The 20,901-nt window shown below is 40.7% G+C and overlaps 1 protein-coding gene across 1 annotated transcript in view; it reads left to right on the top strand.

The window, feature by feature from the left end:
- Positions 1-4,491: 4,491 nt before the first annotated feature.
- Positions 4,492-20,901, top strand: part of LOC139474524 (synaptotagmin-6-like) — a 29,315-nt gene continuing 12,905 nt past the window's right edge. Inside the window, exons 1-2 of the mRNA XM_071257577.1 lie at positions 4,492-4,730; positions 14,042-14,253. Coding sequence (XP_071113678.1) covers positions 14,062-14,253 — 192 coding nt within the window. The 5' untranslated portion in view covers positions 4,492-4,730; positions 14,042-14,061. The remainder of the gene's footprint in view (positions 4,731-14,041; positions 14,254-20,901) is intronic.

Raw genomic sequence — 20,901 nt, 5'->3', positions numbered from 1 at the left:
ATTTGATAGATGTTCGTATATTTTCTATGCATATGAAATCCCACACAAGAGGGCTTTTTAATCATATTTACAAATGTAGCATGAATGATTATCAATTATCTCTTTAGTACTGTTTACTTTTGCATGAACATTTACGTGTTTCTAACAACCGTAGCCTCTGACTCCTCCTTGTGTCCTCATCCATTGATAAACAGTCGACGTACTACTCACTGCAAGAATCTCTTCCTCTAGAATAATTAGTGCCCGCAGATGAGACACAAGGGATGGTTAGAAAACCATTGCAACGAGATTTGATTACCATAATATTGACTAACTGTGACAATGGACGATCTTTGCTTTGTCCAACAGCAATATATCTGTCATCCATTTAGACTCTCTGATTCCAGCAACCGTGGTGTTCTACTGTTAAAAAGTCTTTCGTTTTAATTAACAAAATATAGCTGCTCTGTAAGTATTATCGTCAGTAGGTTACACACCGTCTACAGAGCTGATCACGTATTAAACGACAAAAATATAAGAACTATTACAGTATTCAAGTAAATATTTCGGTGGTGCTACGCCATTATAATTGTGAAAGGATTCTCTGGCGTTGACGTTTCATATTAAAACGTTGAATGAGTTCACTATTTAACGCGGCTTAGGATAACCCAGTGAGACGGGATGAACGTCTGATGAATATAAAAATACTAAATGGGATTTATCATATTAATAATACCATCAACCTTTTTTTTATTCATAAAAGCTGAAACAAAAATGTATTACTTTGACAGTTAAATTCTGCTGTAACAAACTCCAGAGAAACGTCGGGGGGCACGGGGTCCCAGTCGTCTAAGGCGCCGCAATTGGCTGTGCAGAGTTTTGTCCCTTGGGCACGCCAGAAACCTATGACGTTGGCTTTCGAATCCCGTTTCGCCCCGATTATGTTTCTAGATTTCATGCTTATGTTCGTGGTAAACGTATGAGACCTGCATCCCTTCGGGCTTTCCTCTCACATCAAGTTGACACGCCGTAATATAACTGGAATATTGTTCAAAGCGGCGTTAAACCTAACTTCTTCGCTCACTCACCAGGAGAAACGTCGACAGTATGTCGTTATGACTGCAATTCGGTGCCAAACGGTACATTAGCATAGTGACATGATCAATGAGAATTGACTTCATCATACATGACATTTCAATATAGCAGATGCGAGTTAATCGAAAGGGATCTCACGTTTCTAAAAGCAGAACTTTTCACTTGACTGTATATAGTGCGTGACAATCACACAAAAACTGTATCAACAACCTCCGACGTCAAAGCGGACGTCACTAGTGGCTCTGAGGGTTCTATTATCAAACAATACCCTCAGTTCTAAACGTTTTCAAAGTAAAACATATTTTTAACTACGATCTATCGGTCAAATGTCATATATTACGACAAACTCGCACCAATTACAGAATTGACTTCAGAGATACGTGACAAGTCACGAACGTATAGGACAGTGCTGTCTGTTATCGTGACATGCAATACCACACGGCGTACTGCTGTTGTCCCAGCCTCAGGCGGGCGATAATGAGCAACGATATGGTTACGTTATCTGCCAAAATCGAGCTTTCAAACGTCAGGGCCTTCTGGGTATATCATTTGTAGCTCTGCAGAAGAAACAAAAAACCTTTCTGTGACTGCTGTATTCATTAACACATGCTCATGATATAGTCGGAATCGTGCAACGAACTCTGCTTTTAGTAGAGATTTCGTATGAATATGGAAAGGGTTTTGTCACTTTTATGTATTTGCGTTATCATACCCAGCGATTTCTGATTCATGGAGGATCCTTCAACCTGAGGGAAATGATTGATATCCTGTGGTTTGTAGCTCTAATACACCACGTCGTGTTTGCCTACCTATTGGCAGAATAAATATTAGATTGATCGACATACAGAGTCTTATCGATTTCGGACAGGTGCTCTGGTTCGTCATCAATATAGAGGGAAAACAGGGGAATAGTATACAGAAGCTGTTTAGGTCCATTGTCAACGATGACCATGAGCTGTAGGGTTTATAACTTAGTGTGGTATCTCATTCATCCGCCGTTGCACTTAAGATAACCACCAGTTAAGTCAATTTTCGGGTTTTCTGCTACTCTTTTCAAGTAGTTGGAGTCACATGTTTGGTCACAAAAGATGCATCGAAGGTATCACGTGAATGGTTTAAAAGCATCTTTAAAATGTTTAAAAGAAACATGAAACATACCCTCTTCATAACAAGGTCACTAAAGGGAGTCGAATGAATTCTCCTTAGTGGTGCCTCAACGTCAGGACATTTCTGATCTAACGACAGTTGAACATGATATTAAAGTAAGTGCTTCGCCAATATTTTCCATTTATATCATGCTGATGACATTGGGAATAGGCTGTATATACTGCACCAAATGGGGATCGGACAAAGCGTGAACTACTTTCCTAACTTATGATACCAGTACTAGAAACAATCTGTATCTGGTGAGTAGATTAATACATAGCTGTCACATTTCAAATGGAAACCAGTATAATCTCTCTTTCAGAACGTATGTGTGATGGTTCCGTGTCATGTAGTGAATGTTGAGCTTTCACTAATGCGCAATATTTCGTTACGCTGACATTAATATCGTTCGTTAACCCCCGGCGTTGCGTGGATTTGTTCTTTCCTTTCCAAGATCATTTTGTTTTTGTTATTTTGTCAGAATCATATATTTGATCGTGTTCATGGGTCTTATTACAATGAAACACGTCTACGCTGTTGTCGAACTTAGAGCTGACACGCCGTGATATAGCAGTGTTGAAAATATATATTAATCTTAAGGGGCCCGGCAGCACAAGAAGCAAAGGTTTGGCTGATCATGAATATCATGTTGCATACAATGTGATTGCAACAAGGCTGAGTGACACCCAACTCCTTACTAAGTAATTAACAAGTGTCTGTATCTGCAATCGTGTTGCTCAAGCCGCGTAGTAGACACAAGTTTTAATGTTAATTTATATCACATACCAACGCATAAGAAAAGGTAAACTCTGAACACCCTGTATACTTGAATACCATGGTGCTCTTTCAAACAGTTTGCCCACTTCTTCACTCCCTCCAATCAGAAAGAACCATCAGTTTCTAGCCTGATATTTGCGAACCTTTGGAACGTTTCAAATTCATCAAGAGGATTCTATCTGAATGTCAAATGTTAAGACCCACTCCCACGCCTTGTCATCAGCGTCACAGATCAATGCCTTATGTATAACAAGCATACGTAAGAATATCCGACATGTGCCCGTTCTAATTATGAATTGCATAGTCCTTTTGAAGAGTTTTATTTTTTATTTTTTAAAATTTAAATTTAGTAGACTTATATCTGTAACATAGGTACATGAGGTATAGAAGTGTAGCACTTCACAGGATCTTGAAACATTATCAAGATGTGGGTACTATACTATGGATTGACTGATATATCATAATAAGTAGGTTGGTAATTCTTTTCATTTTCTGTCAAATCTACTAATACTCCTATTTTTCATTGCAATATTTTTTTCTATTTTTAGAGTTAGAATATCAAGTTGAAAAGTGGTGGTAGATACGATACTGTTGATGCTGTTGATGTGCTGTTATGTTAACACAGGTCGTGGACGTCATCATAGACATACATAATATGTTGGTTCCTTGTACATAGGGCCTTTCCTTGTGCAGAGAAAGTAAACCCCTCGGGTGTTTATCATTTTAAGACGGTTATGAATTCTAAAAGCTTCGATCATGTCTGGAAAGGAATGTTATCATCTCCCACAACACATTAAGTGGTGTTTCCACAAAAACACACAGACATGAATTTTGATAAAAGGATAGTTTAAGCAAGAGAATAATACAACCATATACATCGTATCCAAGGGCAAACATTACACTTTCTCAATTTAATTTCAAATGCAGTCACTACCGAAACATTCTTTTCTTGATAGCGATATTATGGTCAAAGTAGCTAGATATAAGCTCTTACTATTGCCCACAATATGTTTGCATCAAATGATGGCTATTTGTGGTTATTTCTCCTATTTGTAGAAGATAATAACATCGATTCCCTCACAAGGACGCGAATGTGATGCTTTTGAGGATACTGGTCACATTTTCGAACCGTCGTAAACAAGTCCCCACTGAGCCAAACACAGGGATTGAGCTAATCCACGGATAATCAATAAACATGACCTTTGACCATAGCTCTTTCTCGCATTAAGAGCAACAGCGACCTTGGTGGCCCTGAAAACTCATGGCAACCAGATTCTTGGACCAATGCCATAGTAGAAACGTATTTACATTGTATGATTTGAAATGACGTCAGAATGAGTTCGGGAAGTTGTTGGTAATCTGAAACACAGCGTGCTTTTATCAACATGCCAGTCTGTAAATCGTTTGACGGTAATGACCCTTTAACAAGCGCCAACATGGTGCGCAATGAGGGTCTTGTTAAATAACCTACATTGGCAATTATATGCTTGACTAAGCATCAACTGATGACAAACAGTCACTATATATTGTTATACGATAGACCAACAGTTGCAAAATCGCAACCAGTTGTCATTATTGATCGGTTCAGACATACATACACGCTAAGTGGGACGGGACGCGGCGTTCGGCCATGATACACCGAGGGAGGACTGTCATACGTGTACCACATAAACATATCCAGCATGGGGAAACCTAAAGTGTCGATCGTCTTCCCTGATTGTGAAACATCTAGGGTAAGTGTTTTGTTTGTCTGAATCCAGTTAGATAGGCTTGTCAGCGCTGCTGTCCCAGTTCGTTCAAATACGACGTGGGCTAGGCTACAATTTGACAGCAGGTGTTAGGCGCGAGTAATGCTTCGTTATGTTGAGGCTCTGTGCCACAAACAGTCTACCACTGAAGGGAATACATACAACGGGGGCAGGTCATATCGCTAACTTTAGCATTGCACTTCATCGATATGATTGTTGAAGGACATATTTAATCCTGCTACATTCTGCATTAAAGCCAAATACCAAATGGTCATATTCCGACAGGTTGACAAAATGCTCTGTCTGTGATATCACTCTGGGGCTATTTGAGATATACATCTGTATTATGAACAGACCGATTGTGTAAAAACAAAACATATACACATGTATTCAAATTCATTGCTTTTGTCAACCTGCTTGATAGTGGGCATCTTTGTCAGCTAATGTAAAAGGTAAATGAATTATGGATAATCATATGTGAAATGTTTAACATATCAATACAATGGCCACCTAAATGGCACGCACTGCATATACTAGTATATCAAATATACAACAAATATATACTCTGGCAGATATGTCTAATGGTTGCTACCGCGCCCTCGCGTTTTGAGTTGACGATTTCAATGGTAATGACAATTGAGAGCTGCGTAATGCTTTACCGTAAGGTGTAGAGGACATTTGATTCTTATGTAAGCTTTACCTTATGGTGGAGAAGACATTTGAGACCTTACTGTATGGTTTAGATGAATTTTGAGTCATGTGTAATGCTTTAGCGTATTGTGTAGACGACATCTGAGATCTGTGTAATGTTTTACCTTATGGTGTTGAGGACATTTGAGTGAGAGAGTTAGTGAGTGAGTGATTTGGGTTTAACTCCGCTTCTAACAGTATTCCAGTTATATCACGGCGTGTCAGCTTAATGTGGGAAACCCCGAAGTGATGCAGGTTTTAGACGTTTACCACTTTGATAAAACCCAGGAGCACGGGTATGGTGCAGACAAACCTTGAAACATAATCGGGGCGAACCGGGATTCGAACCGACAATCACAGGTTTCTGGCGTACCAAAGGGATGCCACTCTGCACAACGAATCGCGGCGCCTTCGACGACTTGGTCACACCTGCCCCCAGAGGACATTTGAGACCTATGTAATGCCTTAGTGTATAGTGTAAATGACATATGAGACCTGTGTAATATAATATACCGCATGGCGAAAATGACATTTGAGTGCTGTGTAAAGCTTTATCGTATGAGGGAAAGGACTTTTGAGACCTATGTAATGCTTTATCGTTAAGTAAAGATGACATTAGAGATTTGTGTAATGCTTTAGCATTTGGTTTAGATGACATTTGAGTGCTGCGTTAAGCTTTACCGTATGGTTTAGATGACACGGGTGGCCCTGTCGTCTAAGGCGCCGCGATTCGCTGCGCGGAGTTGCGTCCCTTTGGCACGCCAGAAACCTATGATAGTGGGTTCGAATCCTGATTCGCCCCAATTATGTTTCTAGGTTTGTCAGCACCATACCCGTGCTCGTGGGTTTCACCGAAGTGGTTAACGCCTTAGACCTGCATCACTTCGGGCTTTCCTCCCACATTAAGCTGACACGCCGTGATATAACTGGAATAATGTTAAAAGGGGCGTTAAACCCAACTCACTCACTCACTCACTAGATGACATTTCAGATCAGTGTAATGCTTTACTGTATGGTGGAGAGATCTCTTTAGTCTTGTGTAACGCTTTTCCGAATTCTGTAATTACATTACATGTCAATGTAATAATCTACCGCATGGTGAACATGACATTTGAGTCATGTGTGATAATTTACCGCATGGCGAAGATGACATTTGAGTCATGTGTAATAATTTACCGCATGGTGAACATGACATTTGAGTCATGTGTGATAATTTACCGCATGGTGAACATGACATTTGAGTCATGAGTAACGTTTTACCGTATGGTGTAGAGGACATTTGAAATATGTTTACTAATTTACATATAGATGACATTTGAGATCTGTGTAATGTTACTGTATGGTGGGGAGGACATTTTAGTTCTGTCGAACCCTTTTCTGTATCGTGTAAATTACATTTGAGACCTGTGTAACGCTTTCCTGAATGGTTAGGATGACATTTGAGATACGCTTTACCTTATGGTGGAGAGGACATTTTAGTTCTGTGTAACGCTTTTCCGTATTGTGTACATTACATTTGAGACCTGTGTAACGCTTTCCTGAATGGTTAGGATGACATTTGAGATACGCTTTACCTTATGGTGGAGAGGACATTTTAGTTCTGTGTAACGCTTTTCCGTATTCTGTAGATGACATTTGATGTCTTCATTGTGTGTACAGTATATTCGTGTTCTGTATAATGTTTTATCGTATGGTGTACAGGACCTTCAAGTCCCTGTAATATTTAACCATATGGAGGTGATTTATTTAAGCCATTTGTAATGTTTTACCGCAAGGTGGAAAGGAATAATAGGTCACTAGTATAACCAGAAGAGAAAACATCCCGTGTAATACTTCACCGTATGTTGAATATCCCAGCTTGACACAGAGCAACAGATGTCGCAGTCCCAGTCCTACACACGCATCGTTACCCCACCATTGTGTACACCCACATTGATCTGTACATGCACACCGACATCACATGGATAGAAGATCCAATCGGATTATATTCCTTCGTAATATTATGCGTTGGTAGAACTGTATCGAATGATCCAACATACGATAATGTTTGTGAAACTAAATAACCTGACATACATACCGTTGGACGATTATAATATAATAAGAAATGGTAGTGTATTTTAGATATAGTAGACATATATAGAAACTCAAAATATGAATTATTTGGTTTAATAACACGAACGTGACTAACACAGCCTATATACTTATATGTAGGTCACTTTATTTGAAGCATGACCTGCTACTGGAGTCATGACTATGGCATCCAAACACATTTTGATCTTCGTCACAAAGCCACACAGACAGCTTGTATCTCTTATCCTGGTAAGATTATTGTCCTTTATGTTATGTATAGCTTTGTTCTCTACCATCAACCTATCCTCCGGCAGCCATAATGCATCGTAGTGTAGAAGCATACTTTTCAATCAGTGATATGTTCTACTCCATAGAAATTCACAAACTACGTTATTGTGTTATGAAACAGAGCCTTATCCTATTATAAAGTTCTTGGTCATAATGTCCTATAAGATGTAGCCTTATTGTATAAAGAATCACGTTCTGGTATTGTTATTACCCTTGTCCTGCTCGTCGTGCTATACTCACTACGTTAGTATTGATAGGGATACGATCTCTTTCCCTAAACAATAGTATTGACGATATTATCTATGGCACCACACTAGATGCAGCCATGATGTACTAGGGATCGAATCCTTGAACTGTACCATTGTTCTTGATGACCGTAGGAGAATCCATTTTGCACTGTGCTTATCCTATATTTAAGATTCAAGTGTTCATGTTCACATAATACAAGATAACAACTGACAGAACGAACGAGTATACCTTATTAGAACAGTTAATTGAAATTCATCTGTGTTATACGGACTTGTATAGGTTATATAGGTCCGTGGTTATATTAAAGCATGAAGATTCAATTCCATTATGGCAATCATATTGCAGAAAAAGAAGCATTCAATCATTGTTGCCCGGTTCGGTCTTAAGTGCAGAGATCTGTTATGGGTTATTGATATTTATGAACGATGGGAGTCAGAGAAGAGAAAGAGAGAGAATGAATATGGCTTTACGCCGCTTTTAGCAATAGTCCATCAATATAATGGCGGGGACACCCGAAAATATATATTGTGCAAGGACATGCTGACCCTATTCGCAAGCACCCGCTGTCATCACTGATTTTTACTGATCCCTTCATGTAAGTTTCACCACCAGTTGCATTTTACACACAAAAGAATCTGTTTCGGCAGATAATCATGACTGACTGTTCTCTGGATGTGACGTTTTGTATGTACTTCTCATATGTTGATAATTGAAATCTCGACTGAAATTTCACCGCGCACTTTTTAAATAAACGCTTAGATGGAATCTGAATTTGGCCCGACTCAAAGGTTACAGTAGTTATCAAAAATAGCGTGACGTCAGGTTACCGCGAAACTCCATCTAGTGAGGACATTTATTTTACCATTGGGCAGCTGTAGTTTACTGTTACCAGTGTTCCCTGTGGTATAACATGGTGATTACGTTTATAACGCGTTGGGTCATGGCATTTGTATGTAATTATTTACCCATTATGCTCAGTTATTGCTGGTAATGTATAACTTCCTGGCACGACAAAGCATTCTGCACAGGTGCCGTTGAACTTATGTCGTGATGCGATAATGAGTCTCATAACAGATTTGCGTTACAAAATCACTGTTGATGATAATATTAGCAATAAACACGATAATAACGACCAACTGGTGCGTAAATGATGACGCTCACTATCATCATCATTGTCACGTTTTTTGACCGTCTGTATAATTGTTTTTATCAAAAACGATACAATTCATTCAAAATCATGCTGTGCACAAGACATGAATGACGTACAATTGAATCGCAGCTCGAGTATTCACGTCAATATTTTTTTAAAACATAATTAGTCACCAAAATATATATTCTGACAGTAAAAACATGTTTTGGAATGTATGCAAAACTTGTTTCAGCATTTCAGGAAAAACCTCTTGTCATCATAATTGACACGTGTACTCCGGGGATGTGAAGTTATTTTTCACTGAAAAATGCTCATAATCAATAATAAAGGACGATCAATGCGCTGAAAATATCTGCACGCAACTTTTATTTTGCAAATTAGGAAAAACCTGACGCAGAGCTTTGGTCGAAACCGTGCGTACGAACGTGCTTTGAAGAAAGGTAACGTTGTCTTCAGAAAAAAAACATCATTACAATTGACAAATTGACGGCAATCATACGTTACGGCAGTCCCGTCCAGCTGGCGCCCAGGGGACTTAATTTAGTCGTCCCCGTTAGGGGAAAGCAAGTGAAGAAAATAATTGTACATTAATGTCCAGCATCTCAAACCATTAGGAACGTGAAAAGTCTTGCGGAATCTATATTTGGACACAAACAGATGGTACAAAATTGAAGTCAAGGTTGCTTTATGTTTTGTGTTTTCTTCGAACCTGAAATTGTCACTAAAGCTTTCACATCTTATTGGGTACAACAAATATGTTGTTCTCGTAAGTATACACTACGATAAGTGTGTAAGAAGTGGGTTGTTACTGCATGAAAAGTATTCACTTTAAGTGTGCGTAACGTCATCAGCTAAAATTTGGTATGGATTCCACATGGTATAACGTTTGATAAATATATTCCAAGTGATTCCGTGTCATATGGTTGGATCACAAACAACTGTTTTACGTTTAAGTGTCCATCAACTGAAAAATAGACTAGGTAACTAAATGAATACTCTTTCCTGACTGGCGGATATGAAAATGGGCGGGACTTGTGTTGGACAGTGAACCATTGCTCAGAGTGCTTGTTTAAAGAAATGAAGACACCGTGAGGTGCGTTCAAACGTGTGATAAACACTGGAACACAATGAGGGATGCATGAAAGTGAGGTTAACATTGGTACTCAGTGAGAGGTGCATGTAAAGGAGGTTAACACTGTTACTCAGTGAGAGGTGCATGAAAGTGTTGTCACCACTGGTACTTGGTGAGAGGTGCATGTAAGGGGGGTTAACACTGGTACTCGGTGAGAGGTGCATGAGATTGAAGTTAACGCTGGTACTCAGTGAGTGGTGCATAAAAGAAAGGTTAACACTGGAACTCGCTGAGAGGTGCATAAAATGGACGTTAACACTGGTACTCACCGAGAGTTGCATGAAGGGAGGTTAACACAGGTATTCGGTGAGAGGTGCATAAAAGAGAGGTTAACACTGGAAATCAGTGAGGGGTGCATGAAAGAGTGGTTAACACTTGTACTCAGTGAGAGGTGCATGAAAGGGAGGTTTACACTGGTACTCACTGAGAGGTGCATGAAAGGGAGGTTTACACTGGTACTCAGTGAGAGGTGCATGAAAGGGAGGTTAACACAGGTACTCGTTGAGAGTTGCATGAAAGGGAGGTTAACGCTAGTACTCACTGAGAGGTGCATAAAAGGGAGGTTAACACTGGTACTCAGTGAGAGTTGCATGAAGGGAGTTTAACACTGGTAATCAGTGAGAGGTGCATGAAAGGGAGGTTAACACTGGTATTCGGTGAGAGGTGCATGAAAGAAAGGTTAACGCTGGTACCCACTGAGAGTTGCATGAAAGGGAGGTTAACGCTGGTACTCAGTGAGTGGTGCATAAAAGGGAGGTTAACACAGGTACTCGCTGAGATGTGCATAAAAGGGAGTTAACACAGGTACTCGCTGAGAGGTGCATAAAAGGGAGGTTAACACTGGTAATCAGTGAGATGTGCATGAAAGAGTGGTTAACACTGGTACTCAGTGAGAGGTGCATGAAAGGGAGGTTTACACTGGTACTCACTGAGAGGTGCATGAAAGGGAGGTTTACACTGGTACTCAGTGAGAGGTGCATGAAAGGGAGGTTAACACAGGTAATCAGTGAGTGGTGCATGAAAGAGAGGTTAACACTGGTACTCACTGAGAGTTGCGTGAAGGGAGGTTAACACTGTTACTCAGTGAGAGGTGCATGTAAGGGAGGTTAACACTGGTAATCAGTGAGGGATGTATAATAGTGTGGTTAACACTGGTACTCAGTGAGAGGTGCATGTAAGGGAGGTTTACACTGGTACTCGGTGAGGGATGTATAATAGTGTGGTTTACACTGGTACTCGGTGAGAGGTGCATGAAAGGGAGGTTAACACAGGTACTCGTTGAGAGTTGCATGAAGGGAGGTTAACACTGGTATTCGGTGAGAGGTGCATGAAGGGAGTTAACACTGGCATTCGGTGAGAGGTGCATGGAAGGGAGGTTAACACTGGTACTCAGTGAGAGGTGCATGAAAGGAAGGTTTACACTGGTACTCAGTGAGAGGTGCATAAAAGGGAGGTTAACACTGGTATTCGGTGAGAGGTGCATGAAAGGGAGGTTAACACTGGTAGTCAGTGAAAGGTGCATGAAAGGGAGGTTTACACTGGTACTCAGTGAAAGAGGTATTCACTTTTAGAATCTGAGACCTGAACAAAGGATGGCAATAAGTGTATCCCGTTGATTACATACCAAATAGGGGTAAAGAACATATGTCCAAAAATAACTTCTTCTTTTGTACATATATTTGTTCATCAAATTGTTATCACGTGATAAATGTGAAGGAAATTCATCCAGTTTCAGACACATACATTTTTAAAGAAAAAACAACGGTGGTACAGAGCATTGACATGTCTAACTTCAATTAATTCAATCAATATCAAGATGTCAGGAATCTTACTTAAGCTCTTGACATTCGCAGACCGTAACAGTTGTTAAACTTATAAAGGCATTGGCCAAATATAGTATTCAATTGGATCTATCATTATCTTTTTAGCCAAATCATGGATTATGAAGAACTGCACGAGGTGCCGAATACCAGTTAGGAATACAATAACATACCGACTGAAATAAATCTTCAAACACAGACTTGGAGTTTCTAAATATTAATTGAAGGAGCCAGAAAAGTAACTCTTTTTTAAACATATTTGCAATCCTACTCAGAATAATTCACATTTTGGAAATATTTCCCTGCGAACTCATCCCATATTCGAAGCAGATGGGATGGCACATTAACAAAAATATGTCTGCAGCCAGACCAGATTGTTCTGCTCCTTAACGAGCTCGACGCCCTGCGACAGACTGGGGCATGTTCCTTCCTGACACAGTGGAGCTTGCACACCCTGCAGTGAATACCAATCATTGGGCTATATTTGGTACATCATGGTTCTGACACTCTTATTACTATGGGAGGAAGCTGTCGGATTAGCGGCGAGTATCCCCTTCTGTTAGCGTGTATTTTTGGCAACGCGTTATCTCTTTGAAATCACCCAGAAACGTGGCAGGTGAAGGGAGATTCGGCGAATGGCAAACAATTGCGATAACAATAACAGCTTCTGCAGGAGGCCGAGTCAAACGAATCCCAGGTCATTTACACCCCCGCTTTGCCGCGAGGCTCTGCACGGGAGTCCGCCAAAGGACGGCCAATATAATAATCAATCATCAATATCGATTGTTCTATATTTGCTCCTCCAAAGTGTTCAGTGTCGGTGAGTTGTGATTTTTTAGAACAAACAATTTCAACTATAGTTGATGCAAAAGGCCGGTCTTGTAAATATTGCAGCTATTGTTGCAGTGATGAGGGAGACAGACGGGGCTGTTATTTTTACACTAATTCATTGCAGGTTAATGCTGATGCTGTGAGAAACAGCTATATCGGAAATGTCGCGCTTTACATTCTCACAAATTATGGTCGATAAGAGGCTGAGATTGACTCAAATAACAGTAGGTGGCAAGACTAATTACGCGAGTGGGCTACAGTCGGGTGAACCAGTCATTGTTGCTGATAGATTCTATAGCTGGATCTTACCCTTGGAGATAGTGTATTGATAACGTACGCATGCGCAGTTGTGTCACAGTTCTCCTGGACAAATATTAGGAATAGAATTTTGTTTACATGGCATGCAGTGTATTTATACAAGGTTTAGGTGTTTTAATTTTTTCAGATCATACAGGAAAGTCGGTTAACATCACCAAGATTTTACCCTGAAGTGATTTTCCAACAAGGGATCAAGTTATTATTGAACTAAGCCTTGTTTTACAGTTGTTGTGTGTCAGTGAATGGGGAATGGCGAAGCATGCGCAAGGAGAGGGTGCAAACACTCAAATAGAAACTATTCTGTGATACATTACATGATACATTTGATCCGATTGATGATAATGATAATAAATTATTTCATAATGATCATTTGCATGCGTATTTGTCTTTCCAGTCACATAAACATAATCGCCAATTCGGTAAATTTATGTTTTCTTTTGACTATTTGGCGACAATAAGAATGAGAAATGTATGTCCCGAAAAATATGTTGCTTTAAACTGTCAACTGTCGCTGTTAAAATCCCTATATTACTGATTGAATGACTTTGGGGTAAATAAGAATGAGACTTTTCTCACTTGAGTTTTCCAAGGATGACTTTTTTCAGATTTACCTGTGAACCAGAGTCATGCCGCAAATTCTTTAATCCATTCAGTACTAAATTATTTCAAACTTATAAATACATAGGATATACTTTCTTTCGTGATTTTTTTGTTTTAAAGTCTTAAACTCATTTAATCTCTGCTTCAGATTTTGGTGTGCGAGTTGCCATGGTTTCCCCGCTGCTTCTTGGTGCGGTGTGTGGAGTCTCTGTGGTAGCTGTTGCTGTCGTCATCATCATCGTGTACATACTTTATCGTAAACGGCACAGAGCAACGTCTTGTATTACAAGCCACAGCGGATACGAGGCTGTCGGGGAGTGCAAGCCGCCATCTTTGTTGTCTTTAACGTCAGGGTCTCAGGTAGGAATCAATGTACAAAATATGTCGTTTATAATATTGTGAATATAATATATTGAGCTCTTATAACATAAAACACAACAGTTTAAATATTATTGTTGTACGCTTTATTTTTTACAGATTAAATTTAAAAAATGCAGCAAAGAGGGTTAGGGGGATCCTGGCACAGTCAGGCTGGTTAGGCTCGTCATCAGATCAGGGCCCTTATATTATTATTATTGTTGTTGTTGTTGTTGTTGTTGTTGTTGTTGTTGTTATTGTTATTATATGCTGAGCTTATCCTGCCCCGCCACACCTGTTACAAACACAGACAAAGCCAAGCCTACTCTTCACCTAAAAGGGGGCACGGGTGGCCCAGTCGTCTAAGGCGCCGCGATTCGCTGTGCAGAGTTGCGTCCCTTGGGCACGCCAGAAACCTATGATTGTGGGTTCAAATCCCGGTTCGCCCCGATTATGTTTCTAGGTTTGTCAGCACCATACCCGTGCTCGTGGGTTTCAACGAAGTGGTAAACGTCTAAGACCTGCATCAGTTCGGGCTTTCCTCCCACATTAAGCTGACACGCCGTGATATGACTGGAATAATGTTAAAAGCGGCGTTAAACCCAACTCACTCACTCACTCTTCACCTAAAACATGAGTGACGTTACCAACATCATGGCGGCCTCTAAATAATCGAATCTGGGGCAGGTAAACCATTGGTTCCCCCGCCATGTTACTGCTGTTATATTGGTTAACGCTGCTAACGACAATGCCCACTCACTCCTGTCTTCAGTCCCGTTTGCAAAAATAAATATCAGCGCTACAATTTAAGATAGGCGTACAGCAGTTTGCACTAACAACGCTGACCATGTTGAAGGAAAGATATGTGAACATGTGCGACTGACGTATCGATGTACCGCGAATATACTTCTGAAGCGCTTCGTGACACCCGAACCATAACAAAACGATTCACATTTGGATTCTGTATCGCTTTCCAGAGGTAATATTTATTAAACTTGTGCAACAGCTTTCTTTGTGTCACCGCCAAGGACGAAACAATGATTGATTTAATTAATAGTATTAAAAGGAGAGCCTACATTGGCTGACGATGAGAATTTTTAAACACACTGCTTGACAGGAAAGACCCATGAAGATACGGGGTAGAATAAGTCTTCAGCAACCCATTCTCGCCCTAAAAGGCGACTATGCTTGTCGTAAAATGTGACTACCGGGATCGGGTGGTCAGTGTCTCTGAACTTGCATGTCATGTTATCCCAATTGCGAAGATGCTCATGTTGTCAATTACTGTATTGTCTGGTTCAGACTCGATTATTTACAGACCGACGCCATATTGCTGTAATATTGCTAAGTGCGGCTTTAAATAACAAACAAATAACAAACAGACAGCAACGATCTCTACAACTAAGGATCAAGGAACATTGAGAATGTCAATAAGCAAAAACGACGCAAAATTGTAAGATTATCTGCACCGTAACGCGATTATGACAATAACCTGGCTTCGAGATACACCAGTTCGTACCTATTCTCCATTTACTGTCATTACATCGATTGCAATGATAACAATCAACAACTACACAGAGATGTCCATAAAACCGATAATTGAGGCCATCAATCTCCTTATTGAACATGTATAGTGTATTCAAGGCCTAATGGCATGTCGATCTGTTCACCACAGCAGTTCATATGTTGTTTTGGCCCAGTCGTCTAAGGCGCCGCGATTCGCTGTGCAGAGTTGCGTCCCTTGGGCACGCCAGAAACCTATGATTGTGGGTTCGAATCCCGGTTCGCCCCGATTATGTTTCTAGGTTTGTCAGCACCATACCCGTGCTCGTGGGTTTCAACGAAGTGGTAAACGTCTAAGACCTGCATCAGTTCGGGCTTTCCTCCCACATTAAGCTGACACGCCGTGATATAACTGGAATACTGTTAAAAGCGGCGTTAAACCCAACTCACTCACTCACTCATATGTCGTTTGCTCTTGCACATCTCGTTCAGATACAATTTCATGATGTTTCATGTTAAAGAAGCCACGGGGTCACCGCACTGCCACATTGCTTTATTTGTACTCGCCGCATAATCCGATTATCTGCTCTGCTGTCAGTAACAACTGTGTAAGGCCTCAGCATCCCTAAATATAGAGCTACTAATAAATATATTTATAGCAACACCGAACCAGTGAGACATTTCGTATGTTTATTCTCACCCATCTCATTTCTCATTGAATGGTGGTCGTTGTACTCTTCGAAGAGCCAAATTGGATTTTGTACGACTCAATTTAAACTTTTGACTGTAAAATCAGCCTTTGTAACGTCTTAAGGCAATTTGTAACCTTTAACAGCAGTCAGTATCCTTTTTGCCGTCATCTGTCACTGGTGTAGGCGCTGATTGCTGTGTCGTTTCTTCTGTCTTGGGGAGTTATTCATACAACATTACAGTTGCAGCCCGTGACATTTCAGTCGACCAAACATCTCAAATGTCATTTCACTCACATATAAATTCTAACCTCACATGAGTGGTCGTTTTTTAGTCGCTAACCAGAAATATTAGAGGCATTAATTATGATAATAATCAAGTCTGGACTCGACAAGCTAGTAGCTGCACCATGTTCAGCAATCTCAACATGATGGTACAATGACACACAATCACCAAGGTCAAACTGTGGAACGGATCAAGACCTGTTTGAGTGGGCTCTTACGACCAACTCTAACAGGCAATTCCAATGAGAACTAAATCCGAATAAAAGGGGCAGCAAATTAACGGTATTACCATATCAACAACCATAAATATCATCAAGTGCATGGCATTTCATGTTGAAGACCATCTGTGGGTAAGACGGCGTTTCAGCACACGGGGACTTTGCAAGGCAGATTTACTGTGGCGTGGGCGGTGTAATATCGTTATCCTGAGCGGTCTGTCCTACCAGCTGTCAATTTCTAACCCTAATGAACATTGACAAGGTATTTTATTCTGAAAAGTATCGCATCGCGGGTTCAAGATGGACATCTAAATATTCTATGTTCAGCTTAGGGGTGCTATTTCCAGCTGCCTCCCTATGTACAGAACGTACGCGTATCAGTTTTGTAGAGACGCAAATACCAATTTTTTTACAACTGCAAGCAGAGGTCTATGGAGGATTGCATACCGTATGGACCTACCTGGGGGCGGTTGTGGTCTCTGTGTGTGTGTGTGTGGGGGGGGGGGGGGGGGGTGTTGCAAATTGTGTGGGTGGTCGGTGGTATGGTTAGAACAGGACCTGCTTATCTTATGTGCGAACACCGGGTGTCATCACTGATCTTCAGTGAGCCATTCAGAAACTTTATCAACGCTATGTTGTCTTTTAGGCCAAACGGAATCTATTTCATCGGATACTCGAGGCTGGCGTTCACGTCTTATATTAACGTACTACCTGCCATCGTTCCCGAACGTAATGGACCGTTGCTCATGCTAACAACTATTGGTTCGCCTGCAAGAAAGGAATATAACAAGCGCCATGTCACGTCTGATATATTGCTGGCTGCGGTGCAAAACAACATTCGCTCACTGTAAACTGCTTTTCAAGATTTAAACAGCATCTCAATGTGGAATCGCGTCACCTATAACAAAAACCGACAATGGTATTCTTTAGAAGAAAGAGAGGAGGTCTTTTGCTGATGAGCCGTTTAAAATGAATTTGAATGGACAGGAAAGACGGTAAAGATGATGCGAGGTTTAATTTCCTGGTGAACATCGATTGTTCTACTCACAGTCTTATTCAGATCAGGCAACATGTGATGCAATCTGCTCGCGCAAAACAAAGTTGATATTTTTTCGCGTTCATGTACAATGAATTTGATTCAGATGCAATCAAGAAGCGATCTCCTGTTTGTGTCAATTACATCACTGGAACGTCGGTAAAGGTCACGTGATAGGCGGCAGACCACCTGGTAACTTCCTGGAAACTTCCTGGGTATAACCTTTCTGTTCTGTATTGTTAGCGATGTTTGGATTCGAGACGACATCTTCAAGGAAATTGGCTGTCTCTGCACAAGGGACGAGATCCAGAGCAGCACAATGGGATAATCTGTTTTGTCATTGTGAGCGTGAAGAATAGCTTCAGTTTCAGCCTTATTGCGTTGTGGCGAGCGAAAGAGGTTTTTTCTGAATACTGGTTATTTTAGGGTTACCGTCCTAATCACCATTAATCTGAAACAGCAATAGCTATACCCAACTTCAGTGTGATTTGGAAGTCAAAATAGCATCAATAACAGTTTAGATTGAGAAGAGTGTTAAGTAAGAGAGTTAATAAGCTGCCGGACTAAGGAAAGTACACTAATTCCATGTTTGGTGGTGGCTAAAAATGAAACAAGAAATTGTTATTCGATGGCAATTTGTGTGAGTGAGTGAGTGAGTGAGATGAGTTTAACGCTGCTTTTAACAGTATTCAAGCTTAATGTGGGAGGAATGCCCGAAGTGATGCAGGTCTCAGACGTTACCACTTCACGGGTATGGTGCTGACAAACCTAGAAACATATTCGGGGCGAACCGGGATTCGAACCCACAATCATAGGTTTCTGACGTGCCCATGGGGACGCAACTCTGCACAGCGATTCGCGGCGCCATAGACGACTGGGCCACCCGTGCCCCCTCGATGACCGTGCCCCCTCGAATGTCCAATATAGGACCGATAAAGCGATATAGTGAAAAGTAATATTCAAATAGAAAATTTGCAAAGAAATATTTATTGTTGTCAATGATTAGATACTATTCGCTAGTATTTTATCTACTACACGTCAATCCGCATTTGCCACTATTCGTAGGCAACTAGACTAACGAATTAATCTCTGAAAATATATAATTTTGAACTAAAGGGCTGGGAGGAACATACTTTTGTTCAGGAACTGTGAGACGCAACCAGTGGTCCTTCGCTTGGATGAAGTGGACTGGCCTGAAAAGTGAAACATTTCTATCTAAGGCTTTCTGTTCGCTGATCAGGAACACTCACGTCCCGCTCGAAACCGTCAATGTGTGATTTTGCATCAAAATGTAAAAATGAAATGTAGAATGCAATGTAATGTATGTAACACATTTGATGAGACTGTCCAACACAAGATCAGTGGATGCCCAACTTTGGCACAAACACAGTATCTTAAGCGAGCTTGTGGTTTTGACACAGAGGTCCATCCATGGTACGACCTAGAATATGAAGAGGGCGTCATTGAAAGTGATAAATACGAATTGTTTGGGAATACGCAGCTATACAGCCTGATCTAGTCCTTTTGATAAATCCAATGCAATCATTGAATTGTCTGTCCATTTTGTCACTAAAATCATGAAAATCATGGCAAATAAGCGGACTTCACTTTCGAAATGTCACCCTTGCATCCCAAGTACCAAGTTGTCCGACTACCGATTGTTCTCGGTGCCTTAGGTTTGGTACCTTTCAAACTGTTGACTGATATTGGGGGAGTATCATTGTATGCTGCCAGGAATACAGCCCTTCTGACAATCTGGATAATGCAGAAGGCTGCAGTGTTTGGAGAGTCTTCACATTCTCCGAATTTTTATCCAGTATGATTTGATCCAGATGCCCATGGTGTTAATTATTGATTTGTCTGATCCAGACACGATTATTTACTGATCGCCATCAGCTGAGGCCTTGAATGTTGTAACCTTGATCACACAGCTTCTGAGCTCTTTGAAATATTCGTAGAAAGAGCATGCTCGATTGTACCTCAACAGTTGTAAAATGTAGACACCAGCGGCTTGGAGCTGCTGGAATACTGCTCGACACAAAGGACAAGTTGACTATTGGAAAGTTGTATGTGGAGAGTTATTGTCACTCGGAATCTGTGTACATAGATCTAAGCATGAACAGACGAGGCGGTCTCTTTTATTGCTCGTTCAGGTGGGTAAATGTGCTATTTGATCATTCTTGAGCGATATCAGATAATCGATAGACCTGAGGCTTAACTTAAAGTTCTTGGCACAATTACAAGTTTTGACTTTGCCAACCCGAGTAGAAATTCCGTCTCATATGCACGAAGAAACAGACCAAGGCCTGGAGCACACTTCACTGCCTTCAATACAATTCTCACGTATTATCCACTATCAATTACACTTTATTCAATACTGCACTCATTACCCACTATCCATTACACTCTATTTAATACTATTACCCAGTATCAGTTACCCAGTGATGACAAAGGCTAGAACTGGTCTTCAGCAACCCAAGCTTGATGTAAGAGGTGGTCAGGCTCGCTGACTTGGTTGAAGTATGTCATCGTATCCCGTCGTATCATCGATGCTCTTTACGTCAATCTCTAGATTGTCCGAACCAGATGCGATTCTTCATCCCATATTGGTGGGTTCAACAACAATCGAATATTATTAGTTACACCGTATATTATTCGCATGTATTATCCACTATTTTAGTTACATTGTATTGTATTCGAAAATATTTGTTCTCCCATTCATTATACTTTATTGTTGCTATTGGTTATATAGACTTCATACCCTTTCGTGTAGGTTAGAATAGGTCTTCAGCAACCCATGCTTGTCGTAACAGGCGACTATGCCTGTCGCAAGAGGCGACTAATGGGATCGGGTGGTCAGGCTCGCTGACTTGGTTGATGCATGTCATCGTATCCTAATTGCGAAGATTGATGTTCTTGA

This window comes from Haliotis cracherodii, unplaced genomic scaffold (assembly GCF_022045235.1).
Source record: "Haliotis cracherodii isolate W230 unplaced genomic scaffold, xgHalCrac1.p SCAF_3, whole genome shotgun sequence".
Lineage (NCBI taxonomy): Eukaryota > Metazoa > Mollusca > Gastropoda > Lepetellida > Haliotidae > Haliotis > Haliotis cracherodii.
This window is presented reverse-complemented; position numbering and strand designations above follow the sequence as displayed.